This window comes from Salmo salar, chromosome 16 (assembly GCF_965601325.2).
Source record: "Salmo salar chromosome 16, fSalSal1, whole genome shotgun sequence".
NCBI classification, from domain to species: domain Eukaryota; kingdom Metazoa; phylum Chordata; class Actinopteri; order Salmoniformes; family Salmonidae; genus Salmo; species Salmo salar.
Genome location: NC_138306.1, coordinates 85,753,837 through 85,769,174, shown reverse-complemented (window position 1 = coordinate 85,769,174; position 15,338 = coordinate 85,753,837). Strand labels below are relative to the sequence as shown.

Genomic DNA, 15,338 nt, shown 5'->3' with positions numbered 1-15,338 from the left:
ATTGGGGTGGACTTCCAATTGAAGGCAGCTGTGTGGTGTTGCCTTTGATTGGAAGTCCTATATTAGTTGGGTGTGTTTGTCTCTGTAATTGTGGGAGATTGTTTCTTGTTTTGCTGAGTGAGCCTTTCAAGACTGTGTCGTTGTTCGTAAGTTCGTTTTGTTGTTTTGGTGTTCACTTAGTTTGTAAATAAATACACAAGAAAAGCATCAACATTCCTGCTGCGTTTTGGTCCTCCTTAACCGACGACAACCGTGACAGTATGTGTTTATGTTTAACACAGAGAAGACCTCACCCTCTGCATGAGTTCATCCCAGCGTGTGTTGAAGGCCTCAGCCTCTCTGTATGTGTTTATGTTTAACACAGAGAAGACCTCACCCTCTGCATGAGTTCATCCCAGCGTGTGTTGAAGGCCTCAGCCTCTCTGTATGTGTTTATGTTTAACACAGAGAAGACCTCACCCTCTGCATGAGTTCATCCCAGCGTGTGTTGAAGGCCTCAGCCTCTCTGTATGTGTTTATGTTTAACACAGAGAAGACCTCACCCTCTGCATGAGTTCATCCCAGCGTGTGTTGAAGGCCTCAGCCTCTCTGTATGTGTTTATGTTTAACACAGAGAAGACCTCACCCTCTGCATGAGTTCATCCCAGCGTGTGTTGAAGGCCTCTAGTTTGTGCTGGATCAGCTGATCCAGGACTCCTCCGTCCATCAGGGTCTGAGACAGCTCTCTGATCTGGTTCCTCCCATCTTCAGGGTGACGCAGCAATGTGTCCAGGGCCTGGACACACACACACACACACACACACACACACACACACACACACACACACACACACACACCACACACACACACACCCTTTAGTTTAGGCCAATCAGTGTCCAGTATATTCACCCTCCCTCTGTCTGGGCCTGGTATCACTAATACAGAGATAGATATGACTGACTCTGGGCCGTACCTGGTATCACTAATACAGAGATAGATATGACTGACTCTGGGCCGTACCTGGTATCACTAATACAGAGATAGATATGACTGACTCTGGGCCGTACCTGGTATCACTAATACAGAGATAGATATGACTGACTCTGGGCCGTACCTGGTATCACTAATACAGAGATAGATATGACTGACTCTGGGCCGTACCTGGTATCACTAATACAGAGATAGATATGACTGACTCTGGGCCGTACCTGGTATCACTAATACAGAGATAGATATGACTGACTCTGGGCCGTACCTGGTATCACTAATACAGAGATAGATATGACTGACTCTGGGCCGTACCTGGTATCACTAATACAGAGATAGGTATGACTGACTCTGGGCCGTACCTGGTATCACTAATACAGAGATAGATATGACTGACTCTGGGCCGTACCTGGTATCACTAATACAGAGATAGATATGACTGACTCTGGGCCGTACCTGGTATCACTAATACAGAGATAGATATGACTGATTCTGGGCCGTACCTGGTATCACTAATACAGAGATAGGTATGACTGACTCTGGGCCGTACCTGGTATCACTAATACAGAGATAGATATGACTGACTCTGGGCCGTACCTGGTATCACATGGTGTTTACTTGATAGCTACCTACACAAATAGCTAGCTAGAACAAAGTGTTAATAAGATTAAAATTCATTAAAAAGATTTAAGAGCAATACAAATAAGAATATGGTATGACTGACTCTGGGCCGTACCTGGTATCACTAATACAGAGATAGGTATGACTACCTCAGGACAAATCTTAGGGAAAACAGTTTCTCTCTTTTGGGTTTTGACATGAACCATGACCAGAGGCTGTAGCTGCTGCCATTATTGGTCAATAGCTGCAGTCTGAAGGCTGATGAATAGAGCCCCCCAGGAAATATATAATGACAGAGAGAGTGTGGTGAACCCCTAGGAGAGGGTCTGTCAGTGGTGAAAGGTCAACGATGAAAGGTTAGAGGTGGCTCACATCAAGGGCCTCAGAGAGCTCCTCTGCTCCCCCCTGGATGCTGTCTGTCTCGTCTAGCTTCTGCTCCAGCTGGTCCAGCCAGCCGTTCTCCTGCTCCAGGTAGGACAGCAGCTCACACCAACACGCCCACACCTCCTACAGTCCAGGGGAGAGACAGACAGAGAGGGTCAAACAGAAAGAAAGAAAGAAAGAAAGAAAGAAAGAAAGAAAGAAAGAAAGAAAGAAAGAAAGAAAGAAAGAAAGAAAGAAAGAAAGAAAGAAAGAAAGGAGAGTGAGTGTGAGAGAGAAATGGTCTGTGTGTGTGACAGAGGGTGAAATGTGTCCAGTGAAAGTAGATGAAAACAGATAAGAGAGAAACAAAGACTCATTGATATTCTGTTAGGTTTCGTCTACAGATTGTACTATGTGTTTGTAATCGTACCAGGAACATTGATTTTGTGAGGTGAGAGCTCCACGAAGGGCAGGATTAGAGAGGTGAGAGGGAGTGAAGTGTGTGTGTGTATGTGTGTGTGTGTGCCTGCCTGTGCTCATGCCTGCGTGTGTGTGCTGTACTATCCGGTATCTGTCCAATATTTGTCCGGTATCTGTCCGGTACTTGTCCAGTATCTGTCCGGTACTTGTCCAGTATCTGTCCAGTATCTCTCCAGTATTTGTCCGGTATCTGTCCAGTATTTGTCCGATATCTGTCCAGTATTTGTCCGGTATCTGTCCAGTATTTGTCCGGTATCTGTCCGGTATCTGTCCAGTATCTGTCCGGTATCTGTCCAGTATCTGCCCGGTATCTGTCCGGTATTTGTCCGGTATCTGTCCAGTATCTGTCCAGTATCTGTCCGGTATTTGTCCGGTATCTGTCCAGTATCTGTCCAGTATCTGTCCAGTATCTGTCCAGTATCTGTCCAGTATTTGTCTAGTATCTATCCGGTACTTGTCTGGTATTTGTCTAGTATCTATCCGGTACTTGTCTGGTATTTGTCTAGTATCTATCCGGTACTTGTCTGGTATCTGTCCATTATCTGTCCAGTATTTGTCTAGTATCTATCCGGTACTTGTCTGGTATCTGTCCAGTATCTGTCCAGTATCTGTCCAGTATCTGTCCGGTATCTGTCCGGTATCTGTCCAGTATCTGTCCGGTATCTGTCCTGTATCTGTCCGGTATCTGTCCGGTATCTGTCCGGTATCTGTCCGGTATCTGTCCGGTATCTGTCCAGTATCTGTCCAGTATCTGTCCAGTATCTGTCCAGTATTTGTCCTGTATCTGTCCAGTATCTGTCCAGTATTTGTCTAGTATCTATCCGGTACTTGTCTGGTATCTGTCCAGTATTTGTCCGGTATTTGTCCAGTATCTGTCCAGTATCTGTCCGGTATTTGTCCAGTATCTGTCCAGTATCTGTCTGGTATTTGTCCAGTATCTGTCCGGTATTTGTCCGGTATTTGTCCAGTATTTGTCCAGTATCTGTCTGGTATCTGTCCAGTATCTGTCCGGTATCGTACCTCCAGGGTTTTACACTTGCCGTCCAGGCGGCTGCAGAGTCTCTGGTAGTTAGCGGTCAGCACGACCAGCTCTGCCTTGAGGGCATCGTGGGCGGCCGGAGGGGCTTTGGAGATGAAACTGTTCACAGAGTCAGTCAGCAGCTTCACCTTCAGCTCTTTAGAGTGGACCTCCTCTTGACCCTTCTACAGAGAGAACAGAGATAGAGAGAGATTAAGAAAGGGGAGGAGAGAGGAGGAGGTAGGAGTGAGTGAGAGACAGATAGAGATAAAGAGAGAGAAGAAGAGAGGGGAAGGGAGTGAGAGACAGATAGAGAGAGATAAAGAGAGGGGAGGGAAGAGAGAGTGAGAGACAGAGAGAGAGATAAAGAGAGGGGAGGAGAGAGGAGAGGGAGGAGAGAGTGAGAGACAGACAGAGAGAGATAAAGAGAGGGGAGGAGAGAGGGGAGGGAGGAGGGAGTGAGAGACAGAGACTTTTGTGAGTGTAATGTTTACTGTTAATTTTTTTATTGTTTATTTCACATCTGTTTATTATCTATTTCACTTGCTTTGGCATTGTAAACATTTGTTTCCCATGTCAATAAAGCCCTTAAATTGAATTAAATTAAAGAGAGGGGAGGAGAGAGGGAGAAGTGAGACAGAAAATGTGAGGGTACAAGAGGGGAGAGAGGGTAGGAGAGGGGGGAGAGAGAGGAGGGATAGAGAAAACAGAGATAAAAAGATAAAGATGAAGAGATACAAAGAGCGCAGAGAGAGAGAAAGAAAGAAAGATAAAGAGATGGCAGGAGGGAGAGAGAGAGCACAGTGGAGGGAGACGAAAGAGAGATGAAGAGATGGCAGGAGAGAGAGAGAGAGCACAGTGGAGGGAGACGAAAGAGAGATGAAGAGATGGCAGGAGAGAGAGAGAGAGAGCACAGTGGAGGGAGACAGAAAGAGAGATGAAGAGATGGCAGGAGGGAGAGAGAGAGCACAGTGGAGGGAGACGAAAGAGAGATGAAGAGATGGCAGGAGAGAGAGAGAGAGAGCACAGTGGAGGGAGACAGAAAGAGAGATGAAGAGATGGCAGGAGGGAGAGAGAGAGAGAGAGAGCACAGTGGAGGGAGAGAGAAAGAGAGATGAAGAGATGGCAGGAGGGAGAGAGAGAGCACAGTGGAGGGAGACAGAAAGAGAGATGAAGAGATGGCAGGAGGGAGAGAGAGAGCACAGTGGAGGGAGACAGAAAGAGAGATGAAGAGATGGCAGGAGGGAGAGAGAGAGCACAGTGGAGGGAGACAGAAAGAGAGATGAAGAGATGGCAGGAGGGAGAGAGAGAGCACAGTGGAGGGAGACAGAAAGAGAGATGAAGAGATGGCAGGAGGGAGAGAGAGAGCACAGTGGAGGGAGACAGAAAGACAGATGAAGAGATGGCAGGAGGGAGAGAGAGAGCACAGTGGAGGGAGACAGAAAGAGAGATGAAGAGATGGCAGGAGGGAGAGAGAGAGCACAGTGGAGGGAGACAGAAAGAGAGATGAAGAGATGGCAGGAGGGAGAGAGAAAGCACAGTGGAGGGAGACAGAAAGAGAGATGAAGAGATGCTTATCTTACTGCTCTTTGTTTTAGAAATGCATGACTGCCAACAAAAGTTATTGAGCTGAATTAAAGAGGATAAAGAGAGGGGGAATGAGGGGGAGAGAGGGAGGGAGATGATCAAAGGGAGGGAGGGAGGGAGGGAGGGAGGGAGATGAACAAATGAAGGGAGGGAGGGAGGTGAACAAAGGGATAGAGGGAGATAGAGAGAGGGGGGAGGGAGGGAGAGTGTTGGAGGCAGGTCAGTGCTTAGATTAGGGTCAGAGTATGGTTTGGGTGAGTGCCCAGGATTGGCTATAGGGAAGTTTGGCCATAAGGATGGATGATTGGTCCCCCCTCCCAACACACACCCTACCTTGAGTTCCTCCACAGCCTTGCGTAACTCCTCGGGGGTCTGGTAAGTGAAGTCTCTCTCCAGATAGTCCTCCTCAGCCTGAGTGATCCACTCCTGCATCTCAGCCATCTCCTTCCTCAGGCTCATGGTCTTGTCCAGACCCCCCTTCAGAGCAGACTTCTTAGCATAGGCCTGGACACACACACACACACACACACCATGAATACACAATAACAACAGATGATATGTCAGGACAGGGATGGATGGAATCAACGCTTGGGTGGGTACGGTGTGTGTGTGTGTGTTTGATCGTGATCGTGTGTGTGTTTGATTGTGTGTGTGTGTGTTTGATCGTGTGTGTGTGTGTGTGTGTGTGTGTGTGTACCTGTTTGCAGATTATCTCCCACATAGCGTTCAGCTCATCGAGCTCCTTCTGCAGTTGGATGGCGAATGCTGGCTCCGCCTCTGTCTTCAGAGACACGCCCACCTCATTGATGCCATTCAGACTGGGTTGGATGGTGTGGATGTCATTCACCAGGGCCTAGCCAATCCCAACAGAGACACAGGGGATATGATTAATAGAAATGGATGTGTGACAGAGAGATGTTCACTTGTACTGTATTTACTAGGCTGTATGCCTTAGGGTTCATTTACTGGGCTGTATGCCCTAGGGTTCATTTACTGGGCTGTATGCCTTAGGGCTCATTTACTGGGCTGTATGCCCTAGGGTTCATTTACTGGGCTGTATGCCGTAGGGTTCATTTACTGGGCTGTATGCCTTAGGGCTCATTTACTGGGCTGTATGCCTTAGGGCTCATTTACTGGGCTGTATGCCCTAGGGTTCATTTACTGGGCTGTATGCCTTAGGGTTCATTTACTGGGCTGTATGCCCTAGGGCTCATTTACTGGGCTGTATGCCCTAGGGTTCATTTACTGGGCTGTATGCCTTAGGGTTCATTTACTGGGCTGTATGCCTTAGGGTTCATTTACTGGGCTGTATGCCCTACCGCTCATTTACTGGGCTGTATGCCTTAGGGCTCATTTACTGGGCTGTATGCCCTAGGGTTCATTTACTGGGCTGTATGCCTTAGGGTTCATTTACTGGGCTGTATGCCTTAGGGCTCATTTACTGGGCTGTATGCCCTAGGGTTCATTTACTGGGCTGTATGCCCTAGGGTTCATTTACTGGGCTGTATGCCCTAGGGTTCATTTACTGGGCTGTATGCCCTAGGGTTCATTTACTGGGCTATATGCCCTAGGGCTCATTTACTGGGCTGTATGCCCTAGGGGTCATTTACTGGGCTGTATGCCCTAGGGTTCATTTACTGGGCTATATGCCCTAGGGTTCATTTACTGGGCTATATGCCTTAGGGCTCATTTACTGGGCTGTATGCCTTAGGGTTCATTTACTGGGCTGTATGCTCTAGGGTTCATTTACTGGGCTGTATGCCCTAGGACTCATTTACTGGGCTGTATGCCTTAGGACTCATTTACTGGGCTGTATGCACTAGGGTTCATTTACTGGGCTGTATGCCTTAGGGTTCATTTACTGGGCTGTATGCCTTAGGGCTCATTTACTGGGCTGTATGCCCTAGGGTTCATTTACTGGGCTGTATGCCTTAGGGCTCATTTACTGGGCTGTATGCCCTAGGGTTCATTTACTGGGCTGTATGCCCTAGGGTTCATTTACTGGGCTGTATGCCTTAGGGTTCATTTACTGGGCTGTATGCCTTAGGGTTCATTTACTGGGCTGTATGCCCTAGGGCTCATTTACTGGGCTGTATGCCCTACCGCTCATTTACTGGGCTGTATGCCCTAGGGCTCATTTACTGGGCTGTATGCCTTAGGGTTCATTTACTGGGCTGTATGCCCTAGCGCTCATTTACTGGACTGTATGCCCTAGGGCTCATTTACTGGGCTGTATGCCTTAGGGTTCATTTACTGGGCTGTATGCCCTACCGCTCATTTACTGGGCTGTATGCCCTAGGACTCATTTACTGGGCTGTATGCCCTAGGACTCATTTACTGGCCTGTATGCCCTACCGCTCATTTACTGGGCTGTATGCCCTAGGGCTCATTTACTGGGCTGTATGCCCTAGGGCTCATTTACTGGGCTGTATGCCCTAGGGCTAATTTACTGGGCTGTATGCCCTACCGCTCATTTACTGGGCTGTATGCCCTAGGGCTCATTTACTGGGCTGTATGCCTTAGGGCTCATTTACTGGGCTGTATGCCCTAGGACTCATTTACTGGGCTGTATGCCTTAGGGTTCATTTACTGGGCTGTATGCACTAGGGTTCATTTACTGGGCTGTATGCCCTAGGGCTCATTTACTGGGCTGTATGCCTTAGGGTTCATTTACTGGGCTGTATGCCCTAGGGTTCATTTACTGGGCTGTATGCCCTAGGGTTCATTTACTGGGCTCTATGCCTTAGGGCTCATTTACTGGGCTGTATGCCCTAGGGTTCATTTACTGGGCTGTATGCCTTAGGGTTCATTTACTGGGCTATATGCCCTAGGGTTCATTTACTGGGCTGTATGCCCTAGGGTTCATTTACTGGGCTGTATGCCTTAGGGTTCATTTACTGGGCTGTATGCCCTAGGGTTCATTTACTGGGCTGTATGCCCTAGGGTTCATTTACTGGGCTGTATGCCCTAGGGTTCATTTACTGGGCTGTATGCCCTAGGGTTCATTTACTGGGCTGTATGCCCTAGGGTTCATTTACTGGGCTGTATGCCTTAGGGCTCATTTACTGGGCTGTATGCCCTAGGACTCATTTACTGGGCTGTATGCCTTAGGGTTCATTTACTGGGCTAAATGCCCTAGGGCTCATTTACTGGGCTGTATGCCCTAGGGTTCATTTACTGGGCTGTATGCCCTAGGGTTCATTTACTGGGCTGTATGCCCTAGGGTTCATTTACTGGGCTGTATGCCCTAGCACTCATTTACTGGGCTGTATGCCCTAGGGCTCATTTACTGGGCTGTATGCCCTAGGGTTCATTTACTGGGCTGTATGCCCTAGGACTCATTTACTGGGCTGTATGCCATAGCGCTCATTTACTGGGCTGTATGCCCTAGGGCTCATTTACTGGGCTGTATGCCCTACCGCTCATTTACTGGGCTGTATGCCCTAGGGCTCATTTACTGGGCTGTATGCCCTAGGGTTCATTTACTGGGCTGTATGCCCTACCGCTCATTTACTGGGCTGTATGCCCTACCGCTCATTTACTGGGCTGTATGCCCTACCGCTCATTTACTGGGCTGTATGCCTTAGGGCTCATTTACTGGGCTGTATGCCTTAGGGCTCATTTACTGGGCTGTATGCCCTAGGGTTCATTTACTGGGCTGTATGCCCTAGGGTTCATTTACTGGGTTGTATGCCCTAGGGTTCATTTACTGGGCTGTATGCCTTAGGGTTCATTTACTGGGCTATATGCCCTAGGGCTCATTTACTGGGCTGTATGTCCTAGCGCTCATTTACTGGACTGTATGCCCTAAGGCTCATTTACTGGGCTGTATGCCTTAGGGTTCATTTACTGGGCTGTATGCCCTACCGCTCATTTACTGGGCTGTATGCCCTAGGGCTCATTTACTGGGCTGTATGCCCTAGGGCTCATTTACTGGGCTGTATGCCCTAGGGCTCATTTACTGGGCTGTATGCCCTAGGGTTCATTTACTGGGCTGTATGCCCTAGGGCTCATTTACTGGGCTGTATGCCTTAGGGCTCATTTACTGGGCTGTATGCCCTAGGACTCATTTACTGGGCTGTATGCCTTAGGGTTCATTTACTGGGCTGTATGCCTTAGGGCTCATTTACTGGGCTGTATGCCCTAGGGCTCATTTACTGGGCTGTATGCCTTAGGGTTCATTTACTGGGCTGTATGCCTTAGGGTTCATTTACTGGGCTGTATGCCCTAGGGTTCATTTACTGGGCTGTATGCCCTACCGCTCATTTACTGGGCTGTATGCCTTAGGGCTCATTTACTGGGCTGTATGCCCTAGGGTTCATTTACTGGGCTGTATGCCTTAGGGTTCATTTACTGGGCTGTATGCCTTAGGGCTCATTTACTGGGCTGTATGCCCTAGGGTTCATTTACTGGGCTGTATGCCCTAGGGCTCATTTACTGGGCTGTATGCCCTAGGGCTCATTTACTGGGCTGTATGCCCTAGGGTTCATTTACTGGGCTGTATGCCCTAGGGCTCATTTACTGGGCTGTATGCCCTAGGGCTCATTTACTGGGCTGTATGCCCTAGGGCTCATTTACTGGGCTGTATGCCCTAGGGTTCATTTACTGGACTGTATGCCCTAAGGCTCATTTACTGGGCTGTATGCCTTAGGGTTCATTTACTGGGCTGTATGCCCTACCGCTCATTTACTGGGCTGTATGCCCTAGGGTTCATTTACTGGGCTGTATGCCCTAGGGCTCATTTACTGGGCTGTATGCCCTAGGGCTCATTTACTGGGCTGTATGCCCTAGGGTTCATTTACTGGGCTGTATGCCCTAGGGCTCATTTACTGGGCTGTATGCCTTAGGGCTCATTTACTGGGCTGTATGCCCTAGGACTCATTTACTGGGCTGTATGCCTTAGGGTTCATTTACTGGGCTGTATGCCTTAGGGCTCATTTACTGGGCTGTATGCCCTAGGGCTCATTTACTGGGCTGTATGCCTTAGGGTTCATTTACTGGGCTGTATGCCTTAGGGTTCATTTACTGGGCTGTATGCCCTAGGGTTCATTTACTGGGCTGTATGCCCTACCGCTCATTTACTGGGCTGTATGCCTTAGGGCTCATTTACTGGGCTGTATGCCCTAGGGTTCATTTACTGGGCTGTATGCCTTAGGGTTCATTTACTGGGCTGTATGCCTTAGGGCTCATTTACTGGGCTGTATGCCCTAGGGTTCATTTACTGGGCTGTATGCCCTAGGGCTCATTTACTGGGCTGTATGCCCTAGGGCTCATTTACTGGGCTGTATGCCCTAGGGTTCATTTACTGGGCTGTATGCCCTAGGGCTCATTTACTGGGCTGTATGCCCTAGGGCTCATTTACTGGGCTGTATGCCCTAGGGCTCATTTACTGGGCTGTATGCCCTAGGGTTCATTTACTGGGCTGTATGCCCTAGGGCTCATTTACTGGGCTGTATGCCTTAGGGCTCATTTACTGGGCTGTATGCCCTACCGCTCATTTACTGGGCTGTATGCCTTAGGGTTCATTTACTGGGCTGTATGCCTTAGGGCTCATTTACTGGACTGTATGCCCTAGGGCTCATTTACTGGGCTGTATGCCTTAGGGTTCATTTACTGGGCTGTATGCCCTAGGGTTCATTTACTGGGCTGTATGCCTTAGGGCTCATTTACTGGGCTGTATGCCCTAGGGTTCATTTACTGGGCTGTATGCCCTAGGGTTCATTTACTGGGCTGTATGCCCTAGGGTTCATTTACTGGGCTGTATGCCCTAGGGTTCATTTACTGGGCTGTATGCCTTAGGACTCATTTACTGGGCTGTATGCCCTAGGGTTCATTTACTGGGCTGTATGCCCTAGGGTTCATTTACTGGGCTGTATGCCCTAGGACTCATTTACTGGGCTGTATGCCATAGCGCTCATTTACTGGGCTGTATGCCCTAGGGCTCATTTACTGGGCTGTATGCCCTACCGCTCATTTACTGGGCTGTATGCCCTAGGGTTCATTTACTGGGGTGATGTTTAGTGGTCACAATTCCTCTGCTAATAATAGAGAGTTGCCAGGTGAGAGAAGGTGAATGACAGGTTGCCAGGTGAGAGAAGGTGAATGACAGGTTGCCAGGTGAGAGAAGGTGAATGACAGGTTGCCAGGTGAGAGAAGGTGAATGACAGGTTGCCAGGGGAGAGAAGGTGAATGACAGGTTGCCAGGTGAGAGAAGGTGAATGACAGGTTGCCAGGTGAGAGAAGTTGAATGACAGGTTGCCAGGGGAGAGAAAGTGAATGACAGGTTGCCAGGTGAGAGAAGGTGAATGACAGGTTGCCAGGGGAGAGAAGGTGAATGACAGGTTGCCAGTGGAGAGAAGGTGAATGACAGGTTGCCAGGTGAGAGAAGGTGAATGACAGGTTGCCAGGTGAGAGAAGTTGAATGACAGGTTGCCAGGGGAGAGAAAGTGAATGACAGGTTGCCAGGTGAGAGAAGGTGAATGACAGGTTGCCAGGGGAGAGAAGGTGAATGACAGGTTGCCAGGGGAGAGAAGGTGAATGACAGGTTGCCAGTGGAGAGAAGGTGAATGACAGGTTGCCAGGTGAGAGAAGGTGAATGACAGGTTGCCAGGGGAGAGAAAGTGAATGACAGGTTGCCAGGTGAGAGAAGGTGAATGACAGGTTGCCAGGGGAGAGAAGGTGAATGACAGGTTGCCAGGTGAGAGAAGGTGAATGACAGGTTGCCAGGGGAGAGAAGGTGAATGACAGGTTGCCAGGTGAGAGAAGGTGAATGACAGGTTGCCAGATGAGAGAAGGTGAATGACAGATTGCCAGGTGAGAGAAGGTGAATGACAGGTTGCCAGGTGAGAGAAAGTGAGAGACAGGCTGCCAAAGAGAAGGTGAAAGAAGGTTGCCAGGTCTTACAGTGCACTGCTCCAGCTGTTTCTGCAGGGCCTCTGAGTCCCCCAGTGCTGGCCACTCCTCATTCAGGAACACGTCAACATCAGCCATCCACTTCCTCAGAGTCTTCACGTCATTCTGAGAGACACAGACAGATAGGTTGACAGACAGCACAGAACTGACAATGTGCTTAGTCATTTATAGGCGCACATGCAAACAAAGTTAGAAACATGTCAGTGTCACCCATCCACTTCCTCTGTGTCTTCACATCATTATGCAGACACTGACAGCAAAGTCCACATTGATATTGTCCTCCTTACTGTCATTTACACTGGAACATATGGTACACTCACTCACAGATCTATATCTCTTCATCTCTGTCTCTATCTCTTCATCTCTATCTCTTCATCTCTGTCTCCATCTCTGTCTCTATCTCTGTCTCAATCTCTTCATCGCTGTCTCTATCTCTTCATCTCTGTCTCCATCTCTGTCTCCATCTCTGTCTCAATCTCTTCATCTCTGTCTCCATCTCTGTCTCTCTCTGTCTCTATCTCTTCATCTCTATCTCTTCATCTCTGTCTCCATCTCTGTCTCCATCTCTTCATCTCTGTCTCTATCTCTGTCTCTGTCTGTTCATCTCTGTCTCCATCACTTCAATGCAATTCAATTCAATTCAATTCAAGGGGCTTTATTGGCATGGGAAACATATGTTAACATTGCCAAAGCAAGTGAGGTAGATAATATACAAAACAAAGTTTCATATCTGTCTCTTCATCTCTGTCTCTTCATCTCTGTCTCTTCACCTCTGTCTCTTCATCTCTGTCTCTTCATCTCTGTCTCTCTTCATCTCTGTCTCTTCATCTCTGTCTCTTCATCTCTGTCTCTTCATCTCTGTCTCTTCATCTCTGTCTCTTCATCTCTCGTCTCTTCATCTCTGTCTCTTCATCTCTGTCGCTTCATATCTGTCTCTTCATCTCTGTCTCTTCATCTCTGTCTCTTCATATCTGTCTCTTCATCTCTGTCTCTTCATCTCTGTCTCTTCATCTCTGTCTCTTCATCTCTGTCTCTTCATCTCTGTCTCTTCATCTCTGTCTCTTCATCTCTGTCTCTTCATATCTGTCTCTTCATATCTGTCTCTTCATCTCTGTCTCTTCATCTCTGTCTCTTCATCTCTGTCTCTTCATCTCTTCCTCCCTCTCTCCATCCCTCTCTCTCTAGCTCGCTCTCCCTCTCCCTTGTTCTACTCGCTCTACCTCTATTTCGCTCTCTTTCTAGTCTCTCTCGCTCCCTCTCACCCTCTCTCTCGCAGCACCCCCCCACCCCCCTCCAACCCCACGGTACCTGGAACTGCAGTAATTTAGCCATAAGCTCTGTTATCTTGGTGGCCTGTTCCCCCAGCGTTGAGGACAGGCGTCTCCAGCGAGTCATGATGCTGTCCATCTCTGTCCTGTACTTGTGACTGATCTCTGGAGGGGCCTTCTGAAAAACCTGGTCCACTGTAGACGTCAGGTAGTCCACCTCACTCTGGTGCTCTGCAAGCGCAACCTGCATTACCTGTGGGGAAGGACATGGAGATGGTTGTACTCAATACAGGGTGAATCCAAACTTTCACATTTTCACTGAAGTCTCTTATTGATATCAATGTATGATTAAGAGAAAATGTTAGTTATGATTTGGCCATATGAGGACTTTTTGCAGGATAGTTATTTTAATTCCATGGACGCTAGCCACCCAGAGGGGGCACTGATGGGAAGATGCAGATAGGAGTTTTTTGGGGGGGAGCACAGAAATAAATCCCCCCGTGGTTTTTTATTCATTTTTGGTTGATGGAGGTTAATGCAAACCAGAGGCAGCTGAAGAGTAGCTTTGAGGACTATGTCTGAAGTCCAAATGGACCCCTAGCCCCTCTGCCCTCTCTGTCTAGGCAGAAGGGCCTGGTGACCCCTAGCCCCTCTGCCCTCTCTGTCTAGGGAGAAGGGCCTGGTGACCCCTAGCCCCTCTGCCCTCTCTGTCTAGGGAGAAGGGCCTGGTGACCCCTAGCCCCTCTGCCCTCTCTGTCTAGGGAGAAGTGCCTGGTGACCCCTAGCCCCTCTGCCCTCTCTGTCTAGGGCAGGCCTGGTGACCCCTAGCCCCTCTGCCCTCTCTGTCTAGGGAGAAGGGCCTGGTGACCCCTAGCCCCTCTGCCCTCTCTGTCTAGGGAGAAGGGCCTGGTGACCCCTAGCCCCTCTGCCCTCTCTGTCTAGGGCAGGCCTGGTGACCCCTAGCCCCTCTGCCCTCTCTGTCTAGGGAGAAGGGCCTGGTGACCCCTAGCCCCTCTGCCCTCTCTGTCTAGGGCAGGCCTGGTGACCCCTAGCCCCTCTGCCCTCTCTGTCTAGGGAGAAGGGCATGGTGACCCCTAGCCCCTCTGCCCTCTCTGTCTAGGGAGAAGGGCCTGGTGACCCCTAGCCCCTCTGCCCTCTCTGTCTAGGGAGAAGGGCCTGGTGACCCCTAGCCCCTCTGCCCTCTCTGTCTAGGGAGAAGTGCCTGGTGACCCCTAGCCCCTCTGCCCTCTCTGTCTAGGGCAGGCCTGGTGACCCCTAGCCCCTCTGCCCTCACTGTCTAGGGAGAAGGGCCTGGTGACCCCTAGCCCCTCTGCCCTCTCTGTCTAGGGAGAAGGGCCTGGTGACCCCTAGCCCCTCTGCCCTCTCTGTCTAGGACAGGCCTGGTGACCCCTAGCCCCTCTGCCCTCTCTGTCTAGGGAGAAGGGCCTGGTGACCCCTAGCCCCTCTGCCCTCTCTGTCTAGGGAGAAGGGTCTGGTGACCCCTAGCCCCTCTGCCCTCTCTGTCTAGGGCAGGCCTGGTGACCCCTAGCCCCTCTGCCCTCTCTGTCTAGGGAGAAGGGCCTGGTGACCCCTAGCCCCTCTGCCCTCTCTGTCTAGGGAGAAGGGCCTGGTGACCCCTAGCCCCTCTGCCCTCTCTGTCTAGGGAGAAGGGCCTGGTGACCCCTAGCCCCTCTGCCCTCTCTGTCTAGGGAGAAGGGCCTGGTGACCCCTAGCCCCTCTGCCCTCTCTGTCTAGGACAGGCCTGGTGACCCCTAGCCCCTCTGCCCTCTCTGTCTAGGGAGAAGGGCCTGGTGACCCCTAGCCCCTCTGCCCTCTCTGTCTAGGGCAGGCCTGGTGACCCCTAGCCCCTCTGCCCTCTCTGTCTAGGGAGAAGTGCCTGGTGACCCCTAGCCCCTCTGCCCTCTCTGTCTAGGGAGAAGGGCCTGGTGACCCCTAGCCCCTCTGCCCTCTCTGTCTAGGGAGAAGGGCCTGGTGACCCCTAGCCCCTCTGCCCTCTCTGTCTAGGGAGAAGGGCCTGGTGACCCCTAGCCCCTCTGCCCTCTCTGTCTAGGGAGAAGGGTCTGGTGACCCCTAGCCCCTCTGCCCTCTCTGTCTAGGGCAG

The 15,338-nt window shown here is 50.1% G+C and overlaps 1 protein-coding gene across 7 annotated transcripts in view; it reads right to left on the bottom strand.

Moving 5' to 3' along the window:
* The window catches only part of dmd (dystrophin), a 424,484-nt gene that overhangs the window by 171,984 nt on the left and 237,162 nt on the right, over positions 1 to 15,338 (bottom strand). For all 7 annotated transcript variants that reach the window (XM_082963114.1, XM_082963111.1, XM_082963108.1 and 4 more), the window contains 7 exons: positions 13,257 to 13,469; positions 11,940 to 12,053; positions 5,734 to 5,889; positions 5,370 to 5,540; positions 3,452 to 3,634; positions 1,961 to 2,095; positions 626 to 775 (listed from right to left, as the gene is read on the bottom strand). In XM_082963114.1, the coding sequence (XP_082819240.1) occupies positions 626 to 775; positions 1,961 to 2,095; positions 3,452 to 3,634; positions 5,370 to 5,540; positions 5,734 to 5,889; positions 11,940 to 12,053; positions 13,257 to 13,469 (1,122 nt within the window). The remainder of the gene's footprint in view (positions 1 to 625; positions 776 to 1,960; positions 2,096 to 3,451; positions 3,635 to 5,369; positions 5,541 to 5,733; positions 5,890 to 11,939; positions 12,054 to 13,256; positions 13,470 to 15,338) is intronic.